General features: G+C 36.6%; 2 protein-coding genes across 5 annotated transcripts in view; one reads left to right on the top strand and one right to left on the bottom strand.

The window, feature by feature from the left end:
* The window catches only part of LOC122021924, a 54,440-nt gene extending 39,711 nt beyond the window's left edge, over positions 1–14,729 (top strand). For 3 of the 4 annotated variants that reach the window (XM_042580103.1, XM_042580106.1, XM_042580105.1), the window contains 3 exons: positions 7,799–8,075; positions 8,452–8,578; positions 14,083–14,729. In XM_042580103.1, the coding sequence (XP_042436037.1) occupies positions 7,799–8,075; positions 8,452–8,553 (379 nt within the window). In that variant the 3' untranslated portion in view covers positions 8,554–8,578; positions 14,083–14,729. The remainder of the gene's footprint in view (positions 1–7,798; positions 8,076–8,451; positions 8,579–14,082) is intronic. The other variant, XM_042580104.1, reaches the window with a different exon arrangement.
* On the bottom strand, positions 12,637–16,932 carry LOC122021923 (serine/threonine-protein kinase RIPK-like). The gene is made up of 5 exons (XM_042580102.1): positions 16,404–16,932; positions 16,170–16,305; positions 14,820–14,956; positions 14,115–14,238; positions 12,637–13,344 (listed from the first exon to the last, which is right to left on the bottom strand). Exons 1-5 carry the CDS (start codon positions 16,785–16,787, stop codon positions 12,851–12,853), a joined length of 1,275 nt encoding a protein of 424 aa, XP_042436036.1. The 5' UTR covers positions 16,788–16,932; the 3' UTR covers positions 12,637–12,850.
* Between the last annotated feature and the right edge of the window lie 7,181 nt (positions 16,933–24,113).

The following is a 24,113-nucleotide window of genomic DNA, read 5'->3' as shown; positions in this document are numbered from 1 at the left end:
TGAGTCTCGATATTCTTGAGCCAGTTTTGATTAACTTCTAGGTCGGGGTTGCTATCAAACGTCGAGGCTCTGTTCTTCCAAAGAGACTCATAGTGGTACTTAATGGCACGCAGTTGGGCTTCTGGTGGCGGGTTGGGATTCTGGTTAGCACTTGGGGTCACTAACCCTTGTAGTGTGGTTGCTACGATGGTAGCTGTTCAAAGTAAAACCTAAAATCTCGTGTCATAGGAATCCCACGAGTTAGGCCTTTATATAGAAAAGAAGATATACACCAAAAGACACAAATACCCTTTTACTTATTCTAACACTCCCCCTCAAGCTTGAGAATATAGATCATATATACCAAGCTTGTTACATATGTAGTCAATCCGGGGACCTCTAAGTGATTTAGTGAATATATCTGCTAGCTGATCATTTGAGTTGACAAAACTAGTAGATATTTCTCCAGATATGACTTTCTCTCTGACAAAGTGAAAGTCAACTTCAATATGCTTTGTTCTCTCATCGAAGACTGGATTTGAGGCAATATGCATAGCGGCTTGGTTGTCACATATGAGTGACATTTGTGTAACCTCTCCAAACCTTAGTTCCTGAAGCAACTGTTTTAACCATATAAGTTCTTGACTAGCAATAGCCATAGCTCGATATTCCGCCTCTGCACTGGATCTTGCCACAACATTTTGTTTTTTGCTTTTCCAAGAAATAAGGTTACCTCCGACAAATATACAAAATCCAGAAGTTGACCTTCTATCAGAGGGAGATCCTGCCTAATCTGCATCAGAATATCCTACGACTTTAGTATGCCCTTTGTCTTCATATAAAAGACCCTTTCCTGGTGCACCCCTGATATATCGAACAATGCGAGTCACTGCATCCCAATGTTCTTTGCATGGAGAGCTAAGAAACTGACTTACTACACTCACTGCAAATGAGATATCCGGACGAGTGACAGTAAGGTAGCTTAGTTTCCCTACCAATTGCCTGTACCGTTCAGGATCTGAAAGAGGCTCCCCCTGATTTGGTAGGAGCTTGACATTAGGATCCATGGGATTGTCGACTGTCTTTGAGTTTAACATTCCTGTTTCTTTCAGAATATCCATTGCATACTTCCTTTGGGATATAATGATCCCATCTTTAGACTGTGCCACTTCTATCCCTAGAAAATATTTGAGTTTGCTGAGATCTTTTGTCTGAAAATGTTTGAAAAGATGTTGTTTTACTGGTGAAATTCCAAGATGATCATTACCTGTGATGACAATATCATCAACATAAACCACTACATAGATGCAACCAGTAGATGAGTAGCGATAAAAAATAGAATGATCAGCCTCGCTTCGAATTATGCCAAACTGTTGAATTATGGTACTAAATCTACTGAACCATACTCTGGGTGACTGCTTGAGACCATATAAAGATTTCCGCAAGCGACATACAAGACCAGAAGACTCCCCCTGAGCAACAAAACACGGAGGTTGCTCCATGTAGACTTCCTCGAGCAGGTCACCATGTAAGAATGCATTTTTAATGTCCAACTGATGAAGGGGCCAATGGCGAATTGCAGCAATAGACAGAAAAAGACGCACAGAAGACATCTTGGCAACAAGAGAAAAGGTGTCGCCATAATCCAATCCAAATACCTGAGTATAGCCTTTAGCGACAAGACGAGCCTTAAGTCGATCAACCGTGCCGTCTACACCAACTTTCACCGTAAACACCTATCGACAACCAACCACTGACTTCCCAGGAGGTAGAGGAACGAGGTCCCAAGTCCCACTACTCTGTAGGGCACTTTCATCAAGCATAGCCTGTTTCCATCCTGGATGGGCAAAGGCATCACCTGCAGTCTTTGGAACAGAAACAGACGACAGGGAAAACAGACAATAATAATCGGATGGGGAAAGACGATGATAGCTTAAAGAAACATAGTGAGGAGAAGGATTACGAGTGGAACGCATACCCTTTCGAAGTGCAATAGGAACATCAGAGTCAGGAGATGGGACCGGAGGTAACGACGAAGGACTTGGTCGGCGGCAAAGCAGAATGAGGACGACGCTGATAAACCTGCAAAGGAGGAGACGAGGCAGGAGGTGATAGAGGCGCCTCCGGAGGATAAAAGATAGTTACTAGTGCAGGTGGAGAGGGAGAAACCTCGGCCTGTGAAGCGGAAGGATCAAAAAAAGAAACCGAGTCAAAGAATGTGACATCAGCAGAGATGAAGTACCGACAAAGAGTAGGGGAATAACACTTGTACCCTTTTTGAGACCGTGGGTACCCAAGGAAGACACTTATGAGACCGAGGAGAGAGTTTGTCAATGCGGGGATCAAGAGCATGAGCAAAACATATAGAACCAAAGACCCGAGGTGGTAGAGGATGAAGAGGTTGATGCGGATAAAGTACCTGATGAGGTATTTTACCCTGGAGAGTGGATGAAGGCATGCGATTGATAAGATAACACGCAGTAAGTACGACATCACCCCAAAACTGATGAGGAATATGAGAATGGAGAAGAAGAGTCCAAGTGGTCTCAAGGAGATGACGATTCTTGCATTCTGCAACCTCATTCTGTTGAGGGGTATGAGGGCAAGACGTGCGATGCAATACACCATGAGATGTCAAGTAGGTACGAAATTGAGTAGATAAATACTCGTGTGCATTATCACTTTGCAAAGTTCGAATGAAAGTACCAAATTGAGTTTTTATTTCAAGGAAAAAGGATTCAAAAATAGAAAACAATTTTGAACGATCCTTCATCAGATATAACCATGTACAACGGGAAAAATCGTCTATAAAAGTAACAAAATACCTTGACCCCATTGTAGAAGAAACACGACTCGGACCCCAAACATCAGAATGAACCAAAGAAAAAGGAGACATAGCCCGACTCTCAATACGAGGAGAAAAAGAACTACGAACATGCTTACCTAACTGACACGACGCACAAGATAAAGACTCTAAGTGAGAAAGACTAGGATGTAACTGTTTCAACTTATTAAGACCTGGATGTCCCAACTGAGCATGAATAAGAAGTGGAGATGCCACCGCCGAACCAACAAAAGAGGGTTGGTGAAGTCGATATAGGCCATGAGATTCACATCCGAAGCCAATCATCCTCCCCGTACTCCAGTCCTGTAAGGAAACAGACGTGTTAGTAAAAGAAATGACACAATCAAGAGATCGAGTAAGTTGACTTATCGACAATAAATTAAAAAGAGTGCCGGGAACATAAAGAACATTATGAATTGAAAGAGATGAAGAAGGATGAACAATACCAATACCCTGGGATTGAGTTTGAGAACCATTGGCCATGGTGACCATTGGTAAATTATCAGAAGTAGTGAGAGAGGAAAAAAGGGATTTATTACTAGTGATATGATCGGTGGCCCCAGAATCAAGAACCCAAGGACTCGAAGAACGAGATATGCCAGCAAAGGAAGTACCAGCGTCTGCAATGGTAGCAATGGAGCCCGAAGCCTGTCGATCCTCAAACCATTTCAGAAAGTCAGTATAGGAAGGTGTTGAAGTCGAATCAGGTGTTAACTGTGAAGTGGAAGTTGAAGGAGCAACAGAACTCTGAACAATCTGAGCAGCACGAGGAGGACGACCATGTAGACTCCAGCATTTATCAATCGTGTGTCCCGGTCGGTGGCAATGATCACACCAAGGACGTACTTTGCCACCCTTGCGAGGTGGAGGTCCTTTGTGTCGAGAGACCAAAGCTGACGAGTCAATAGGAACAGAAGAAGGCATCGTCAAGACTTTGGCCAGGACACGGAGAAGAGTCGCCCAGGTATTTTCCATGATAGCTTCTGTGGGGCTGCCCAGGATCTGGTCACGGACATGAGAATAATCTGTGGGCAGATCATATAAAGCCAAAGACATAAAAAATTTCTTCCGATTTTCAAGCTCTTCAACAGGATCGGCCTCAGGTGGGAGCAGTTCATTGAAGTCACAAAGAAGGCTAGAAACTGAACCTAGATAATTTGACATTGAATCCTTAATCTGATTGGCGCTGAGGATAGTCATGAGATCTTCACAAACTTGATAAAGTCGTCAAGAGGTGTTTGTAAAGAGTTGTTGAGCTTGTGTCCAAACAGCTTTGCAGGTTTTGTGAGTACGGAAGACATTCCTAAGAGATGAATGGATGGTGGCTCGGATAATACAACACAACTGAGCGTCAACCTTCTTCCACAGAGGACGATCGGCGTCTTGAACATCTTCTTCAGTTTGAGTGAGATGTGTCTCATATCCCTGTCCAACAAGCCAAAGTTCAATGTGAGATGCCCAGGAGATATAATTTTTACCATCCAACTGCTCGGAAGATAGGGGTGCAGTAATATGGTTGGTAAAGATTGAGATATCTGGCTTTGGGGCGCGAGATGTAGCCATGAATAGATAAACTGAGCTTCTGCTGGTTGCTTCTTCTGCTGGTGTCGAGCCTCTCTGCTGGTGAAGGGCAGGGTTGGAGCCTGTAAGGAAGAATAAGGTACGTAGAAGGGATTTTCGAGCCTTGGTGTAGATCCTTCACCTCTGTCCTTCCTCCTCCTCTGTGCAACAGAAAACCAACAATGGCAGAGGCTTCTCTCTCGCGAGGGATCAGAAAACCAACAACGGCAGAGGATTGGGGAGGGTCTCGCGATCAGAGAAGGTGCGGTCGAAGATTACCAGTGGCGAATCTGACGGGCGGAAGAGGTAGAGAAGGCACCAGGCAGCGAGTTGGGGTTCGTGCTCAATCCTTGGTCGCGAGCCTCGAAGAGGAGGGCGAAGAGATCAAGGAAGAAGCAACGATGATATGGTGGAGACGAGGCAGAGCTCGGCGTCCACGAAACGAGCGTCCCCCTTCCGGACCCTCCTCGCGACTCCCCCTTCTTTGAAACGGCCGAAGCAGAGGAAGCGGTCGTCGCCCCCTTCGCGCTGGAGAAGCCGGCTGCGGAAGAGAAAGGCCGACGAGGCGCGAGCTTGAGGAGGAGAAAGGTGTGCGGCAGAAAAACGGCGCGGGGCAGAGGAAAGACGGCGCGGGGTAAGGAAAGAAATTAGGGTTTTTAACCTGGCTCTGATACCATGTTCAAAGTAAAACTTAAAATCTCGTGTCATAGGAATCCCACGAGTTAGGCCTTTATATAGAAAAGAAGATATACACCAAAAGACACAAATACCCTTTTACTTATTCTAACAGTAGCAATGACCATTAAATCTTCTCGGCTTAGGCTAACTCTTGGGGGAGGGTTTGCATCTTTATTGTTGTTGTGGTTGGCGCAGTTGGGGTTATGGTTGTTCTGGACGAGTCTGTCGGCCATTTCCTAAAATCGGATAAGCGAAATGGTTCATGATAGTTCAAATATAACTACTTAAATAATGAGGAGCATGGAACGATTGACGGAATCGAATTTTGACTTTCCTACGAGAGGTTATAGGCAATCGGAAATTTTCCCAAAACGACAAAAACGTGATTTCGGGGGCCTAAACGATGAAATTCGGTAGAAAAATGGCATGAGTCACGATGAAGGGATCGTGATTTTTTCTAGTTAGGCCATTTCGGAGGGGCACTAGCCGTTTGTCGAAAATCCAACTTTGTCAGATTCGCGTATAAAACGTCCCAACTGGATTAGAACTTGGCTCTGATACCACTTCAATGTCACGCCCCGTGACCTAGCCGCATGACACCAGCGTTGCTTGCGAATATAAATATTCGAAAACAACAAGCCTCATAAAATGAATACCAAACCAATAATAATATAATAGAAATATTGTCTTTACCATCCAAAAACGAAAAAAACGGAAGCGTACAAGTAAAGATAACATGAACTAAAAGGCAAAATCACATGGACAAGGCTTCATTACCAGCCCCAAAACGTCTCTTGCTCCTCTTTCTCAACTTGTTCCTCGTCTTTATCTAGCGATGGAATAAGAGGTGTCAGTGCCTGGGAAAACACTCAGTAAGTGGGGCCGATCGAACATAGAACGACAGAATACATAACATAGCAAGACATTCAGAATTCATGACAGAAACATAACTTAATTGAAAACACATACTTATAGCACTGTTAATCATTTTGTTTTCCATGGTGTTACTGATCAATCCCCTATATGTAATTCCTTTAAGGAGTGAGACTATATATCGGTTATTATTATCCACCGCATCAAGGCTATAACTTGTCGTATCTTATCATATTTTCGGAAATTCCCTTTAACTGATCAGTCCCCTATATGTAATTCCTCTAAGGGGTGAGGTCATATATCGACTATTATTACCCACAGCATCAGGGCCATAACTTGTCATATCTTAGCATATTTTTGGAAATTCCCTTTTACCATATCTAACATGAGTCATAACAGTGCATCTTGGAATTCAGAAAATAAAATGAGCAGTATAAAATGATCAATAATAAAATGAAAACAGAGATCGCAGCTATATTCGAAACGAAAAGCCCACTTACCTGGTCAGAACCTTCTTCGATTTTGGAAAGAAATTTTATAGGACTTGAACTTGTACTTGTTGATCGAAACTTGGGTAGAAACTTGCACGAAATGTGGATGAGGTTTGGACGAATTTCTGTAGCACTTGGACAAAAAGTTTTCAAAGGATTCGAGTGTGCCTTGGAAGACAATGCCTTGGCTATTTATAGGCCAACCATGGCTAGATGAAGGGGTGGCCAAGGCATATGAAGAGATGGCTAGATGGAGGGTCATCCATTAAAAATGCTCGGTGAAGGGTCATTACTAGATGAAAGGTCATGGCTAGATGACAGGTGATGGCTAGAAAGTCTAAATTACATAAAAGGATTAACACATGACTCATTATGTTATCATCATAAAACCAAAAGAAACATAGGCATAAAATTTTAACATATGACTTACTAAGTCATCTTGTTAGAAAGCAAGGAAAAAAACATAGATATAATTAGAATAAAAATTCGAAACATATAAAATTAACATGTGACTCATTAAATTATCATGATGAAGAGCAAGAAGAAACGTAGGCGTAACTAGATCCAACTTCCGAAATCCCTAAGATCCAAACCTACACATGACACAAAGTAATCATAAATTTGGGTTCAATTTTATGGTATTAAGATTTCTACGAGCCAAACCTAACTTAACCTTCAAAGGTATGTCCACTAGTGTCCATCACTATGTCCAAAATCGGGTCTTCACAGGCACGACTAACCACTCATAGAGTCTACCTTACATCTTGATAGTAGCTTTCCATTCATCACTAATCATGATTTTAATTTGGTAATATATATTATGCAAGTCTATCTTGGAGAACCAATGAGTTCCCACCATGTCCAGCATGCCATCAAGTCTTGGTATGGAAACTTATAATTAATCGTGATCTTACTAATGACACGACAATCTATACACATTCTCTAAGAATCATCTATTTTGCGGACCAATAAGGCAGGGACGATATACAGACTCATGTGTTCCCTATTAAGATCTTTTTGTAAGAGTCCTTCGACTTGCCTATTCAATATAGCACACTCTAGAGAATTCATATGATAATGTGTTGGAGAAGGCAATTACTAACAATCCCAGATTGAGTTTAAGGGGATGCTATGAGGAAGCTTCAAACCAACTACAGGAGTTGATCCTTTCAAGCAACGCAAACAAATTATAAAAGAGATCAAATCAACTAAGACGTTGATTCTCCTTCAATGAGTTCCTGTATGACATAATCTAAATAATATGGCATCAGAGAACCCTTTAAAACGTGGCTGTTTTCTCTGTTTGCCTTTCCTCTTAGTTCCTTGCTTATTGCAACTGTTTGTTAATATAATCTGCTTTATACTCTTTCAGAGTAGGTGTTGACTACCATGTCCATGGTACTCCCTGTGTATGGATTGACTGCGACATATGCTGTGAAAATTGTGCTGATACCACCAGGGAATGCCAGTGCTTAATAAGGTCCAACGAAGGTGAAGCAAGTCTACCTGTGCTGTTTATTTTAGGGCTGATTCTCCTTGGTCTCTTCACTGTCATTGGCATATTTTATGGTGTTCTTGTGGCGACGATGGTTGCTCAAAGAATCTGGCAGCGCAATTATCATATCCTTGCCAAACGCATGTTAACAAAAGTAAGTCCTCTTGCTATACAAATCTAAAAGCAGCTCTCCCCATAATCTTTTAATGCAAGAATGGAAATGTTCAAATCTAATATTTTTCTTACATCAATCCAGTAATACTTTTAATTTGTCTTATTATAATCTTGTCGTGCTCCTAAGCTTCTCCAAGGCTAACTATATGGCATATGCAGTAAATTCTTGAAAACATTAATTCATATGATAACAGAGTCACTTATGTAAGGACATGATATTCTTTGCCATGTTGCTTCATTTTCATTTGTCTTTGAAATTTGTTTTCATGCACTTCATTACATCATACTATCAAATCATTTTTCTTATGCAAAATTAACATTTTTTTTTTTTTGCTACTTGTGGGGATGCTCATCAGGAATATGTCGTGGAGGATGTCAGTGATGGTGCTGACTGGTGCCCACCACCTCCTCTTTCAGCTAAGCATGTTCAACAACTCAAGTCACTTGGTCTCCTCTAAGTGTTAAACTTTAGGGCCGAAAAGGGTTAGTGGTTGCACACTTTTCTGTAAATGTTCGAAAATAATAGATTGTGTTTACTGTAATTCCTTTTATCTAATTTCAGTCTGTTAAATTGTTTTACCAAACAGTCTAATTAGTTTAAGCCATTTTGTTTCAATCAAAATAGAGTTATTTACAAATTTAATTTGCTTTGTCCTCTTTTTAAATCTTCTTTTTTTTTAATACCTTTTTTTAAGCACCCAAGCCATTGTACGGCAACTTGATTTGAAAAATCAAGTTGAATTTGGATAATTGTTCTTAAATTCTCTTACCTACTTATCCAAAATAAATCAAAATAAATTCATTCCTCTGTGCAAATAAATAAAGAGAGAGAAAAGGAAAGAATGACTTTTGCATCCTCAAATGGAAACACAATGACTTTCTTCAATCCTAACTCAACAGGTATTTGGAGTGCAAAGGATGAAAAAAAACAAGGGGCAAGGGTCTTCGCTAAAAAATTGTGTGGAGACCCATCAGAGTAGTAGGATTTAATTGATATAATTAAGATATTAAAATAGAAAATAAAAATAAACTAAATTCAAAATAAATAATATATATATATATATATATATATAGATTAAAATAAGTTTATCATCACAAATAAATAAGTTATAATTGATAAATAAGTATTTACATATATAAGATAATAAGAAAAAGCTAAATATTTTATGTTTCACATTGCAATCAATGAAATAAAATTTACAATAGAATATTCATAAATATAATAATTCATAATCATAAATTAAAATTGCAGAAAACACATACCTTGCTTACAATTAGTATCATACAGCAATATTAAAAATAAATAAACTAACTAATCTCAATTGAACAAATAGTTTATAAAAAAAATTATTTCTTTCCTTTAAACTAGCATGGACCAACTAGGTAGTTGCTTGAGGTGCCTAGGTTGCTTGGACGGACTGCATGGACTACCTAGGGCGCTAAATGAACTAGGCAGCTTGTGCTTCTGTTTGATCCAGCACAAATTTAGTTGTATAGTGTAGCTCGCAAAAAACTAAGTTGTGTCATGTGGGCTCCAACTTGACTCATGTGTTGAGCTAGGTTACAGGGGCTTGATCTGTGCGCTGGGCTAGGCACGATTTGTGTGCTAGACTAGGTCCATGTTGAGGGTTATGATAGCGGTGTCATTATTTGGGTCAATCCATTAACCCGTCTGATCCAAATAACATTTTTATTTGGTTCGGTTAAATTAAATTCGAGTTGGTTGAATGAACTGACCCGAAATATTAATTGGGTTAATGGTTGAATTTTGGATATAGCTCCCCATCCTAATAACCCGCCCAAAACCCGAATAAGGAATTAATATATATTTTATAATTTTTTTAGTACAATCTTTGGAATCTTTGGAATGTGCAGGTTTTTTTTCTTATATTAAATGAAACTATTTTATGAAATTTGGAGTTTATTTATTTGTAAATGTAAATTATTTGTAGTTTATTTATTTGAAGAAAATTGAAAATTTGAATTGAAAAAAAATTGGGTTAATTGGTATCCGAACCGAATAACCCGAATTAGTTTCGGGTAATTCGGTTTGGTTCTTAGTTGGATTTAGAAAATTATAAAATCCGAATAATCCGAACTGAATAATCCAAATAACCGGAACCGATCCAAATGAACACCCATAGTTACTTATGACAATGGTACTTGTAACCATTAAAATTCAAGAAAAGACAAAAATGCTCTTGATTTTAAATAAAAATAACTACTTTAGGCAATATTTTGGTCATCTTCTCATCCCTCGTTCTCTCAATTCACATCCCCTCATCCCTCATTCAACTCACATCTCGTATCCCTTATTCTTTTAACTCACATTTTCTCAAAATTTCCAACTAATCTCTCTTTTTTATTATTATTTTATAATGTTTATAATAATATCTCTTCTTAATCCTCATAATTTCTCATGGGGCATCATTGACACCATAAGCATACCACTACCTTGACCATGCATCTCTTTGCATCGAGATAAAATTCAATTTTAAACTTTTATCAATGCATTAATTTTATTAAAAATATATTTTTCATCATATAAATAATATTTTTAGCTTTTCAATTAAAATATAATGGAACATTGTAGTCGTTCTAGTGTTGAACATGTTTGCCCTCTTGAAAGAAAGATGTTGACTAGTCCAACCATAAGAACTAAAAATATAAACTACAAAAAGAAAATACAAAGAAAAATTGTAGTTTGGCAATCAAAAACCCACTTTCTCTACAAGATTGGGGGAAAACAATTCAACAAGTGTTTTTCAAAAAGTAAGTATTAATGAAGATGATTATTTTTTGTTTTATACATAGTTAAATTATATCTACTTCCCATTAGGGGTGTAATCGAATTGAGTCAAGCTGAATACTAAGAGGTTCGAGCTTGGCTTGGTTGGCTTTTCCCTAAGCTCGAGCTCGACTCAAGTTCGATTCGAGCTTTAATTCTTAAACTCGAGCTCGGTTCGTAATGAAATTAAATATCACGATTGGCTCAAGCTTGGTTTGAAAATAACTCATTTAAAAGTTAAACGAGCTTATTCGAGCCCGGCTCGTTAACTTATCATTTTCATATTGTTAAACAAGCTCGAGTTCTAGCTCGCTAGGCACATAATCGACCTCGAGTTAACGATGTTGCTTTTTTTTATGTTATATATATATATATATATAACAAATATGTTCGCATGTTAGCAAGTTCATGAACTAAATATTATTAAGCTCGAGCTCGACATCAATAATGTTTTTGAGCTCGTTAACTTAATACAAACTTGAATGAACTTTTTTTTTTCGAACCGAGACCCAAATAGCTCTCGAGCGGCTTGGCTTAGTTACACCCCTACTTCCAGTCATACGGTCCAAGAGAGCCACCAAAATTAACCTGCCTAGTCCTTTGCATTTCATTTTGGCAAAGTTTCTAAACCACTCGAGTATTTTGCTTTTTTTTCCCCAAATCACATCATAGCTCTTAGTGAGCTTCCTAGTAGTTAATATGTATCATCAATTCCTATAGCTAAAAAGAGTTCAAAATGGCCATCAAGGAGATATGCTTACATAACTGAAAATTTTGATATAGTTAGTAGGTCACTAGGATCTTATTCAATCTCCAACTTTGCATTTAGACATGCAGCCGAGGGCGTAGCCACATTGTGAGAAGGGGGTGCGACTGCCCCCTCTGGAATTTTAAAAAAGATTAATAGTATATATTTGAAAGCCCTGGCCGCTACTTTGACTGATCGATTCACCATCGTTCGTCGTTGGAAAATTGAAATTGATTACATATTTGGAAAGCCCTTGACCTAAGCTATCCATTGGTTCCACTTTTACAAAGAAATATCGCGACTTGGAATGTTAAATATTAAAATTTTAAAATAAAATATATAATAATAAATAGATAAATTAAATGTAGAACATGAAGTGAGGACGCTAAATTAAAATTAGATCCAGTTAGAACTAAATCCAATGGGTAGACTCAAAGATAATAATTACGTTGGTTCAAATTGGGATTGATTTAGAGTTAACTTGGTCAAGTTATGATCGAACCAATTTAAGATTTAAACTAGTTCAATTGGTTTAAAACGAATTATAGTATTTTTGAAAAAAAAAATTCTCTTTCATTTTTTTCTCCCTTTTCTCCCTACGCACACGGTAGCCTCTGCCGTGTAATACGCCATTGCCGATGTTGGAATGCTAAATATTATGAGAAGGCAATATTATAAATGATTTTTTAACTTTGAATCATAGATAAGCTTTGGGGATCGACGGATCGTTGTTTCAACTAGAACTTAGGATTAAGGTCAAAATTTTTAAATTTAAGTTCATTTTTGGCTCCTAAAACTAAAAATTTAGATTTTAGATTGTGAAAATCGGCATATACTATTGTTTGAAATTTTTGAAAATTGCCGCTCCTAGTTTAAAATCCTGGCTATGCACTACTACCTATACGGTGTTCGATCAAGTAACGATGATACATTGAACCAAATTGTGAAGACTACTTTTCAACCAATTAATTTATAGAAGTGACTGAAGTTTCAGAGGCAACAATGTAAGCAACAAAGTAAATGAAGACTTGTTAAGCAGAAAAATGCATGCTACAATGTCTTATGATTCTCTTCTTATGGTTTACTATCAATTCTGTACAGTGTATCCTTCAGTTTGTAGCTTAAAACAACATTACTCTGGCTCAATGTTTCAAGGAATTTACATAATGCACCAATTACTATGTTTTTTATCCCAACAGTATGTGTGGATGTATGTAGCTCAGTTTCTCTTCAAATTTTGATTGTTGTGCGTTGTTGGGCTACCAAATTTTGTATTTCCTACTTCCTTCCCTGCCTTGGGGGACCTATCCTTGTGCCTTTGCTTTACCTCATTCTTTGTTGATTCCTCCTCATTGGATGTAGTCTCGGCAGGTGCAATGTACACGAATGGTGCGATGGGCATGTCCTTGAGGTTTAGTAGAGGCTCCAAGGTCTCAACAACGGTGGACATGTGAGGCCTGGACTTAGGGTTCTGGCTCAGACACTGGTAGGCCATTGCAGCTACCTTTTGTGCACCTTGGATGGAGTACTGGCCATCAAGGCACGGGTCCATAAGTTGGTTAAGCCTCCTTGGGTCATTGAGAATAGGTCTTGCCCATTCCACTAGGTTCTGCTTCCGCATTGGCCGGTTCTTGTCAACTGACCGCTGACCAGTTAGTAGTTCAAGTAGTACAACTCCATAACCATACACATCGCTCTTTACTGTGAGGTGACCTGAAAAGTGTAAGATGCCAAAATTAAATTTCAAAAACAAAGTCATTAGTTTGAAAGATCACCCTTTAGATTAAGTTCTCTTTCCCCTAGCTTTAGAAAAATACCTAGCGGGTTCCAACTTCTTACATTTGGTAATATCTTAGCCCTCTGTCACTCTTATCATCAGAAACTCTTGATGGGTTGTTCTCATTTATCATATTCATGTGGGTGTGGGGTATTGTTGATTTGGCTAAACATCATTCTTGTTGCTCGTGTTCCCTCCCTCTCCTTTTTTTTTCCCCTTATCCCTTCAATGTTTACATATATTTTCAGTGACTACTACCTAAAACAGCCAATACCTTATGCATTAGACAAATTTTCATGGTCATTTACGGTTTATTTGGCTAAAACTAAAGATATCAAGTCCCATGTTTTAATAATAGAAGCTGTTGAGTCCTCAACTTCAAGGAGAGAGGTTCAGAGTTAATGCTTTGATGCTTTTAGCTTATTTTTTCTATAGGACAAGGGTGGACGATGTTCATGGAGCTAGAATAAGGGAGTAAAACTGTCTATATCAGATGTTTTCCTTCATCAAATCAGCAACGAGTGTTTGTTTATATAATAGAGCAATGGAGGGAAAAATGTTCCTGCATATGAGCTAGTTTATTATCTAAAAATGAAAATGGTCCAAAGATTGAACTCCTTACCTTTTGTTAATTCTAAATTGAACGTAACAAACATGCCATTATTTGTATTCAGGGAAAAAGGGAATGACAAAACAGGCTAATTACCTGTGAGGATGTACTCTGGTGCAGCATATCCTTGGGTGCCCATGACCCTTGTTGAGACATGAGTCTCATCTCCTTCAGGACCATCCTTAGCCAGACCGAAATCCGAGAGCATTGCTTTGTAATCCTAAGAAATCATAGTTACATCTGTGAACTACTGGAAGACATCAATTCATCACTTCCAACAAGCAAGATTACTGCTATCACTGAACTGAAACTAAATACAGTGATCAAAACTTTAAAAATTTGAAATGCATTACTGCTTTATTCCCCAACTCTTCGTTATCTAAGTTAGTGTATATGCTCTTCATTCACTAGCTCATTTATCAGGTGAATATTAACAGTGTCGCATAGTGAAAATTGCTTATGTTTTTTTTTTAATTCTATTGCCTAGATACATTTTGTGTTTTCACATCTTCAAAATGCAACTAATAAGAGTCTTATCAAGGATCATTCTATCATCAAATGATGGCTGCTTGTAGTGCTATTAGACCGATCGAGAGAAAATATTGGTGCCTGGTTTTTTGGAATGCCCAAGTTGGTGTCCATCACTCTCACAAGAACAGTTAGTCCAATCTGAAGTCAGACTATCATATTAGGCTGCAAATTTGGAAGATGCATGCGAGCTCCAGTTCCAGGCACTTCCTAGAAAGGTAGCCCTGATATGTTTCACTCAAAATGTCTAGCTTTATGATTACAAGAACTTACCGAGTCTAACAAGATGTTTGAAGCTTTGAAATCCCGATATATTACAGGTTTCTCGAGGTCATGGAGAAAGGCCAAACCTTTTGCAGCTCCAATTGCAATCTGTAGTCTTGTTGACCAAGGTAAAGAACCACAGTACCCTGCAAAAGAGAGTCAATAAAGAGTAAAATAACGATTTAATCTTTAGTCAAACATTTCATTTGTTGGTTTTTCAACTAGTTCAGGTAAACTTGCATTTTAGCAACTAGTCTAGTTCTTCATGATGACAATGATGGCCAAGGCAAGTTTCTAAGGACTTGTATGGCATCTTAACTTTATTTAACTTGTTATTTAAAGAGAAGGTGAGTAGGTGAGTTAGGAAGAATAGGACTTTATAGTTGTGGTAGAGCGAACTTCTAAGAAAAGGAAGAAAAAACAAGGATGAGAAGAGTAAAAGAGACAAAGAAAAGTCAATTTGAATGAGCTCAGGAAGAAGATATTTTGGCTTGTGAAAAGGAAAAGCCAAAGTCTGTGATTCACCAAAGCAATACGGCAACAACACTTCAATTATTGATGAAATGGACTCTCGCTTCATTTAATGCACTGTTATTATGTTCTGAGATTTCATAAAGGAGAAAGGGCAAGAATCAAAAGGGTATGCGATTGGTATTGTCAAACTATTGTATTGTAATCGCTACGGGTACGGGTCTGCTATAAGTTGTAGCGACTTTGAATAGTTGCTACAATATGTAGTAATCAATTTTGGTGAAATTATTCCAACTTATTAAAATTATTACCCATAAAGTATTTTTATATCAAAATACTCTCACTTATTCAACTCAAATCAATACTGATTATTCATAGAATATTATAGCAGTTATCAATACTAATTGTTACAACATGTGTACAACAAGTGTTGGTCAATAGTCTGTTGTAGTAATTTTGAATCGTAAGTATTACATAAAGTAGACAGTTGGGCTGGTTTTCATACATATGGATCTGGTAGGGTAAAGAGGGATAATTCCATGTATCAAAAAATAAAGGATTTCAATAAAATAAAAAGGAAGTCTTTGACCTTTCGATTTTTTCCCTCCGAGACAAAACAAAATACTCTTATCTAGCATATTATAGCAGTTACTCGTAGCTCCAAGAGAGTTGTGGTAATTCTAAATCTATAACCTGTGTTTAATTAAGTATTAGTCATTAGTATATTGTGTCAACTATGAATCGTAGCTACTATAATAAATACATAGGTGGATCAGTTTTCATGCGGATTTTATGTATCAAAAAAAAAACATGAGTGAAGTGCCCTATGACCTTTTGCCCTTTTGATTTTTGCCCTAGGAGAAAAAACGAAAGAGGGAGAATGCATACTTTTGAAAAGAAGTTTCTCTAAGCTTCCCCGGGTCATGAACTCATACACCAACAACCTTTGTTCATCTTCACAGCAGTACCCAATCAATTTCACAAGGTTTGGGTGCTTGAGTTGCCCAAGGAAGATGACTTCAGTCTGAGCATCAAAACAATTCCAAACAAATTAAAGGATAAAATTATAAAACTCAGGTACAAGCCATTTTATCGAACACCTTGGCAAAGGATTTGACTCACCAGCCATTCCTTGTGCCCTTGCTTTCCCTCCAAGTCGAGCTGTTTCACGGCAACGGTCCTCGCCGCCACGCCTGGCTTGATCTTCTCGTCGACGAAGCCCTTGTAGACGGGGCCGAAGCCACCCTTACCGAGGAAGTTGCTTTGCGCGAACCCCTGCGTCGCCACGTGCAGCTCCGCCAGCTTGAAGATGTAGAGGTTGGAGCCTATGAGCGACAGTGAGATGTCCTCCGGCGTCAGCATCCCACCGGTGGAGTTGCTCAAGTCGGAGAACGACATCCGTTGGAACGATATTTGCTTTGCAATTGGCAGCTTCCCGTGCCCTCGCTGATGCCGGTGGCCGCCATAGCATCCCGGCACCAGCGAGCTCCACGAAAACTTCCCCATCGATCACTTCGTAATTCATAAACGCTCAGAACTAGGGAATCAAAACGGTGGGTTCGGAAGCGTCCATTTTCATGATGAGCAGAGAATGGAGATCTGAAATTTGGAAGAGATGGAGGGGAAGAATGGAGATGTCTCAACTACTCTGCAGAATTCATGGCGATATTTTCTTGGCGCGTTTGAGAAAAGTAGTTGTTTGACTCTGACCTCTGAAATTTTTGTGTACAAGAAAAATAAAACAGGAGAATTTTGGACTATTTTTCCTTTGATTTTTCTTTCTTAAAGTAAAACAAAAAAAAATGAAATACATATATTTTTGATTGGGTTTGATTAGTGGTGCAAAAGAATAGCGGAAGAATATTTGATTTGTATTTAAAATTATTAAATTCGAATAAAATTTAAATTTATAATATTCACAAATTGAATTTTATTTATTTATTTTCATAATTTGAATATAAATATACTCAAAATTAAGATTCCAATCCTTGGAACAATCCAGCTCGAGCTCGAATTTCCCATTAGACTTAAAAAGTGGGGTTTGACTTCATTTTGGGCAGTCAATTTACTCTTTAATTAAAGTTTTCATTTAAAATAATTAGTGATGTTGGTGAAATCTATAGCCAATAAGTTGGATGTCGAGGGGATGCCGAGGTGAGTGTCGAGTGCCCGGGTAGGTAGGACGTCGAGGTGGAGATTGCCTTGATCATGCATACACACGGATACACGTCACTCGGAGTTATTTCAGAAAAATTAATATTAAAAGTATTATTAATTAGTGTGTGATGGAAGTAGAAATTATGAAAATGAGAGATGTATGCTCCCGGATTAATGGTATAGCGACAAAGTATCTCCTAATTTTTTCAGATATATAATGAATTAATATATAATATTGAACTAATTGATTGTTTATTATGAGTACATTTTAATTTATCCTAGTGGCTTATGAAACATTTTTACAAGTTTGAATTGATGATGGATTAGTCGACTTAAGAAAATGAGAGATGCCCAACTTTGAAATGATGGACTTAATGCGGAGTTTGTGACCATGCTACCATAACTCACATTAATGGTGGATAATATTTATTAGGCAAAAATGAAAAATGCACCTCTTAAGGATTATTTTTTAAGTCAAACTCATCTAAAAAATATTCTTATTTCATCACTATTATCTACTTTTTAATCATTTCTCTTTAGTTCAACTTAATCTAAATTATTAGGCATGAAATACTTTTATACTATTTTATGATTCAATATTTCTATCTCGTTCATTATTGTTCTTTTTTTTACTTTTTTTTTTAGATATCTGTTTTTTCCCTCTCTATTCTTTATATATTTTTTGAATGAATTATGTCTATTTTTACATTTAAGATTTACATATACAATATATCAAATAAAATATGCTGCGGGCCTTTTTGAAAGTTTATGGGTATGTTATTTAGGATTTTACTTTTAAGTTTTAAGAATTTTGAGTTATAGTATTAAATATAAAAAAAAAAAATCGAAAAAAATTTAGGTGCTCAACTATACGGCATAAGCTCCTTATGATATCATTTTTTAAGAATTTTTCTAAGTATTTAGATATTTAGATGAGATTAAAAAACATAAGGAGATAAATTTAATTGTAAATTTTCAAAACAAAAATTAGGTTGGGTCATATATATCAAAGATGGACTAAACTTCAACTTAAATCATAAAATGTATTATAAATGTCAACAATTTGAACAACTTAACTAGTAATTCAATTTTTCTTAAAGTGATGACAAATATATCTACCCATTTACTTACATTTGTCCCACGACTATTTAACTATTAAAGGGATACCTAAAATAATTTGCCTTTGTCATGCCTTAGCCACCCTTCCATAGTTACTATAACTAGTTTTCATTAGCTTTGGGTTTTGGTGTAGTGGTCAGACATTTTAGCGGTTAACTAGGTAAATCTCAATTATGATACATTGCAAGACTTTTTTTTTTTTCCAGTGGGATGCAAATCTAGGAAAGTGACGGTTCCGGACGGACAATCACGAGCACTTCCTGATTTACTTAGTAAGCAGAATGTGGGGTCGGACTGTCCATCCTGAAATTAAATAACTCGCAAGAGCCTTGCCCTTATGGGTGTGATGCAATGACAAATACTTAGGAGAACCAATAAAAGGATCAAAATTTAAATTTCAATAGGGATGAATGTTCTAGAAGCTAGCATCTAAATGTATATAAATTGTGCTAAATTTATTCGGTAGACAAATTAAAAGAGAAGGTCATATTCCTCCCGGATTAATCAGGTGAAACTTGAACACTTAGACGATGAATATATATATATATATATATATATATTCCTTGTCGTAGGTGGAGCTAATTTTAACAACTCTTCCTCGATTTTTCCTTCCTTAAATCAAGTACCAGTAAGCTAAACGCAATGGTTTACATCAGTGGTTAGGTGCGGAAATGAAACCACAAACCATGATGAGAAAAATTGACTCTTCTTATCACAATTTTGCTCATTCCACTTTCCACTTCATGTTTATATAAAACCAAACCAAGTTCAATGAATATATATTTTGGAGGCTCGTTTCTTCTGTTTATTTGTTAGGTAGATGAATTTTTCTTTAGTGTGCCTATGAATCAAATTCAAAGTACAATTTATGCTAAATTATTCATCCCATTTAGAATTTAAACAATGTTTTATTATTATTATTTTTTAAAGTATTTTACCACTAAATCATGATTCTTTTATTATTCCACCATGCCCTCAGGACTATGGTATTATGGTAGGGCATCTAGGTTATATTACCTAGCCACTTGTAATTCAAACCCTAATTATGAATGCTAACTTTTGGACTTGCCATCACGATTTATTATTATTTTTTATTATCCTAATAGATAAAATTGTAACAAAATTTATACACTCAAAAATTGACCTTTTATTCGTCTCATTTGAAATTCAAACTCTAATTAATATTTTATCATTGTATTGCCCGCGAGGGCTTTTGCTTACTTTTATAGATATATTTTTATATATGTAGATTGTGAACATGGACAAGTTCATCAGTTTGAATCTTTTTCAATGAATAGAATTCTAAGAGTTTTGCTGTTTAAAAATTGAAGATGTCTTGTATTGTTCTTGTTCATACATCATCAGGCGGAAAAAACCTCATATTTATCTTTTAAGAAAAAGTAAAAAAAAAATTAAGAAACTTTTCTAGTATTCTATTTTAGTCAAAGGCAGGAACTTTTCAAGTGTTCCTAAAAAAAAAAAAAAAAGGCATTTTCTCCATGTTGAATCTGATGCTAGAGGATATGAGTTTTAACGAGTTATAATTTTTAACTCAGCTATTAGAATGAGATACTTTTTATTTTAAATCAGAGCTTGTTTAGAAATTTAGATTTGTTATCGGATTGAACTTGTAACTGGTTAAATTTTAAATTCAAAAAATATTGTTTACAGTTTTTTAGAGACTTCGAATATTTTTTTTTACTATTTTTAATAATTATTATTTTTTTATATTTAAGGTATTTTTGATATTTTTATCTTGTAATTAAGGTTGTGGGTTTATATAAGTCTCCTGTTGAATTATTTCTTTGCCATTGAATAAAACTTTTATTTTTAATAAAACTTAAAAACATTTGTTTCTTTTTGTTGTTTTAGATTTCTCTTCTTGTTTTATGCACATATTCTCTTTTTCTCAACACACGGGATATCATTATCTCGCTCAATGTCAAAATCTTAATTGATAGATCATTAGTTAAGGGTGCAAATTAGTCGGGTATAGTTTGTTCAAATTTATTTATTTATTAAATTTGTTCAATCATTTTTTAAAGAAAAATTTCTAATATTCCTCTTCCAATCCAAGTCAAGTACTTTTCTAGTATTCCTAATCAAAATCATTTTTCTTCCTAGATATATGGCCGGTGAGTTGTAGTTGATAGAGTGATACTTATGAGTGTAAACATGTCAAACATTTTAGAGGTCGACTTTTAAATGTGTATAAATTATATTCCAAATTTATCGATAAATGAATCAAAGGAAAAGAGCATCTATCTAATATAAAAAAAAAAACAATATTGGCATGTGATCAAACAAACTAATGACATTTGGTGGAATTAAATCAAGACATGCAATTTGATATATAAAAAACTAATATAAATGAAGAGTGGCATATGGTTGAACTAAATGATGACATATGGTTGAATTAAATGAAAGTACCTAATTTAACCAAATGAAGATACCTACTTACACCAAAAAAAAAAAAAAACTTACATAGATATTTTATAGTCTACAACTTAGTATCAAGAAAAATTGATGTGTTCTTTTTTTCTTTATTCATTTTGTTTTGATACACCCAAAACTCACTCCACCTCTAATTTCCGGATTCATCCCAATATAATTAGTAGCACTTGTTAGATAGATAATAGAAAAAATATATGAACAAGGGTACTTGCTTTAAGATCCATGCAAGGTACATGGTCATCAAGCTTGGATAGAGGATTAACCAAAGCCTTATGACCCATGTATTGTGTTTGAGATGTAGTTTTTTTTTTTTTGGATAACTCAGGTATCCAGCTTTTTGGGATGTCATATTCTTAGGTTTGTTTTAGATAGATTGATTGTATCATGATGAAATCGAATCTCTAGGTAGTGTTGATACTTATAGAGTCTTTAGGATGATGCAATAAGACATGGAAGGCATTAGGTAGGCTTTGGTTTGTGTCTCAATAGTGTAGGATGAACTACAAGATTGTATGAGCATCTAGATGAAACCTAAGGTTGCTAAGCTTTCCTTGGTCAACCAAATAATCAACTTTGGTTGGCATGAGTCTTTAACCGACTAAGTATGATTGTTTGGTCGAGCTAGGTTTGAATAATGACACTCAACGACTATATTTATTCCTTTGCAACCTTTGGTCAACCAAAGATGTTCTATTGGCCTTGTTTCCTAGTCATTAGATCTAGTTTATAAGGCTTCATGATTGTTTTGGACATATTATCTTACATGAAAAATACTCTCAAGAGTGCTCAATCATTCTCATTGAGCCTACGATTGTTTCTTAGAATCTAAACGTGCCTACAAATATAACATTTGGAAATTTCATGACTATCAAACATTATAGGACCTTGATGATCAATTCGGATGATGGTTAAGGCAACACATTGGTTTAGGTTTCCATACAATTCAAATTTTGAAAAGATACTATACAAGGAGAGTTATTTTTTTTTTAAAAAAAAAAATTGTGTTCTTTGAGAAAGTGTAGCTTTTAATGTGCAATTGGTTTAGGTTAAGGCAACAGCTTTTTCTCATGGTTGGGCTCATTTTGGCCTTTATGGAGAAACTCCAAAACTTATATACATTAATATTCCACCTTACCAAATCCAAATACAATAACACAAAGACGGAGCTACCCAGGGGATGTCCTGGGTTATAGCCTACCCTGCCTAAGTACAACGTCAAGGAAAAAAAATTAATCAATCGATTCTCTCACGCAACTAAATACAACTGTTTAGAAAAAAAGAAATGGATGTTAGTGTTTCTTCTCCTTTAGGTTATGATGGTAAGCAACCAACAATGAAGAGGAATACAAGAGGAGCCTCAGTTGGCTTTGACAATTTTCAACAGTGGTGGATCTTGCTATTGTGCTCACCTAGAAAATAAAGCAAGAGAAGAATTAAAGCCGAGTGTTGTGGATTGGGAGAAAAACAAGAAACTAAATGGAAGAAGAGAAGAACACTATTGTTCTTGCTCTTACTAAACAGAATGACAAGTGAAACCTGTTTCTTAAGGGTTGAAGGAAACTTGGAAGAAACTTACTATTGAGTTGTTGGCTGACCTATTGGAAAATGGTTGTTGTTACAGTTGAAAGAGGGTAGCAAGATGTTGCTTTTGTTGTTGAGAGAGGGAAACAACGACTGCTATTTGAGAGGAAAGAGGAGAGAGCAACTAGAGTTGCTACGGTTGAGAAGAGGAGAGTTGGAGAGGGAAAGGATGCAATTTAGTGGCTGGAAGAAGAAAAAGAAGCAACAAGGTTTCTGTTGTCGTTGAAGAATGTTGGCGGATGACTCATATTTGGATGAAGGCCAATGCGATAGATGCTATGGAAGAAAAATCTATTAAGATTTTTCGTAATAAAATTCTGTTACGATTTTATATAACAGAATTCTGTTATGATTTTTCATAACAGAATTCTGTTATAATTTTTTATAATAAAATTCTACTATGATTTTACTGGATCTGGGGTTTATATACTTTTTATAGGAATCATTGTAAACCTATTGTACAACAACAATTACAAGAATCATTAAATGTGATTTTTTTGTGTAGAGAGAATTCTAATAAAGTTTCGGCTATTTTTGTGGAGTAGGCACATCACCGAACCACAGTAACTCTTCTTCTTCTTCCTCCTCTTCTTCTTCTCCTTCCTCATGTTTTCTCTCCTTTTGTACGTCTTTGTCTTGTTGCTCCACGCGATCTCTTTCTCTCTTCCTCTTCTTCTGCATTCAAGGTTGAGAGGAATTGTCCCTTCTTCGCGCAACAATTGGTATCAGAGCTATAGGTTTTGGAGGATTTCTTCAACAAATCAGGGACGACTTCTGCGAAGTTTAATATGGTGAAATTTCATGAAATCGGGAACTTCATATTATGGCAGCTGAGAAGGGTCAAGAATTTGTTGGTGCAACAAGGCATGGCAAAGGCGCTAGGAGAAAGAAAATCGAAAAGCATGAAGAGATCGAATTGGGAAGAACTTCAGGCGAAGGTAGTGACAACAATTAGGTTTTGTCTTACGGATGATGTGATGTACCATGTCATGTACGAGGAGTCACTGGCTACAGTTTGATAAAAGCTGGAAAGCCGATACATGTCAAAGTCATTGATAAACAAGTTGTATCTTAAGCAAAAATTATTTGGGTTGAAGATGACAGAGGGAATCGATTTAAGCCAGCACATCAATGTATTCAATCAGATTGTGAGTGATATAAAGCGGGTTGATGTGAAGGTCGAAGAAGAAGACAAGACGTTGATGTTGTTGAATTCTCTACCTTCATCTCCTACGTATGAGAATTTGGTTACTACTTTGATGTGAGGTAAGGAAACTCTTAAATTGGAGGAGATCACAAGTGCATTGCTAGGTTTCACCAAAATAAGAAAATAAGCGATGAAGTTTCTCAGGAAAAAGGATTTGTGGTAAATAGAAACCAAGAGCGTGGTAGGACCAAATCTCGACATGGATCTAACAACAACAATGAGGCTCATTCTAGGTCGAGAAGGAAAAATGTGATCATATTCTACAAGTGTCGAGGCAAAGGTCATATCAAGAGAGATTATCCAGAGATAAAGAA

This window comes from Zingiber officinale, chromosome 9A, assembly GCF_018446385.1.
Source record: "Zingiber officinale cultivar Zhangliang chromosome 9A, Zo_v1.1, whole genome shotgun sequence".
Lineage (NCBI taxonomy): Eukaryota > Viridiplantae > Streptophyta > Magnoliopsida > Zingiberales > Zingiberaceae > Zingiber > Zingiber officinale.
This window is presented reverse-complemented; position numbering and strand designations above follow the sequence as displayed.

Coding starts and splice junctions, on each gene's coding strand:
- LOC122021923 (XM_042580102.1), bottom strand. CDS start 16,787: ATGGGGAAGTTTTCGTGGAGCTCGCTGGTGCCGGGATGCTATGGCGGC. Junction 16,306..16,403: donor AAGGGCACAAGGAATGGCTG/GTGAGTCAAATC, acceptor TTTGATGCTCAG/ACTGAAGTCATCTTCCTTGG. Junction 14,957..16,169: donor AGAGAAACTTCTTTTCAAAA/GTATGCATTCTC, acceptor TCTCTTTTGCAG/GGTACTGTGGTTCTTTACCT.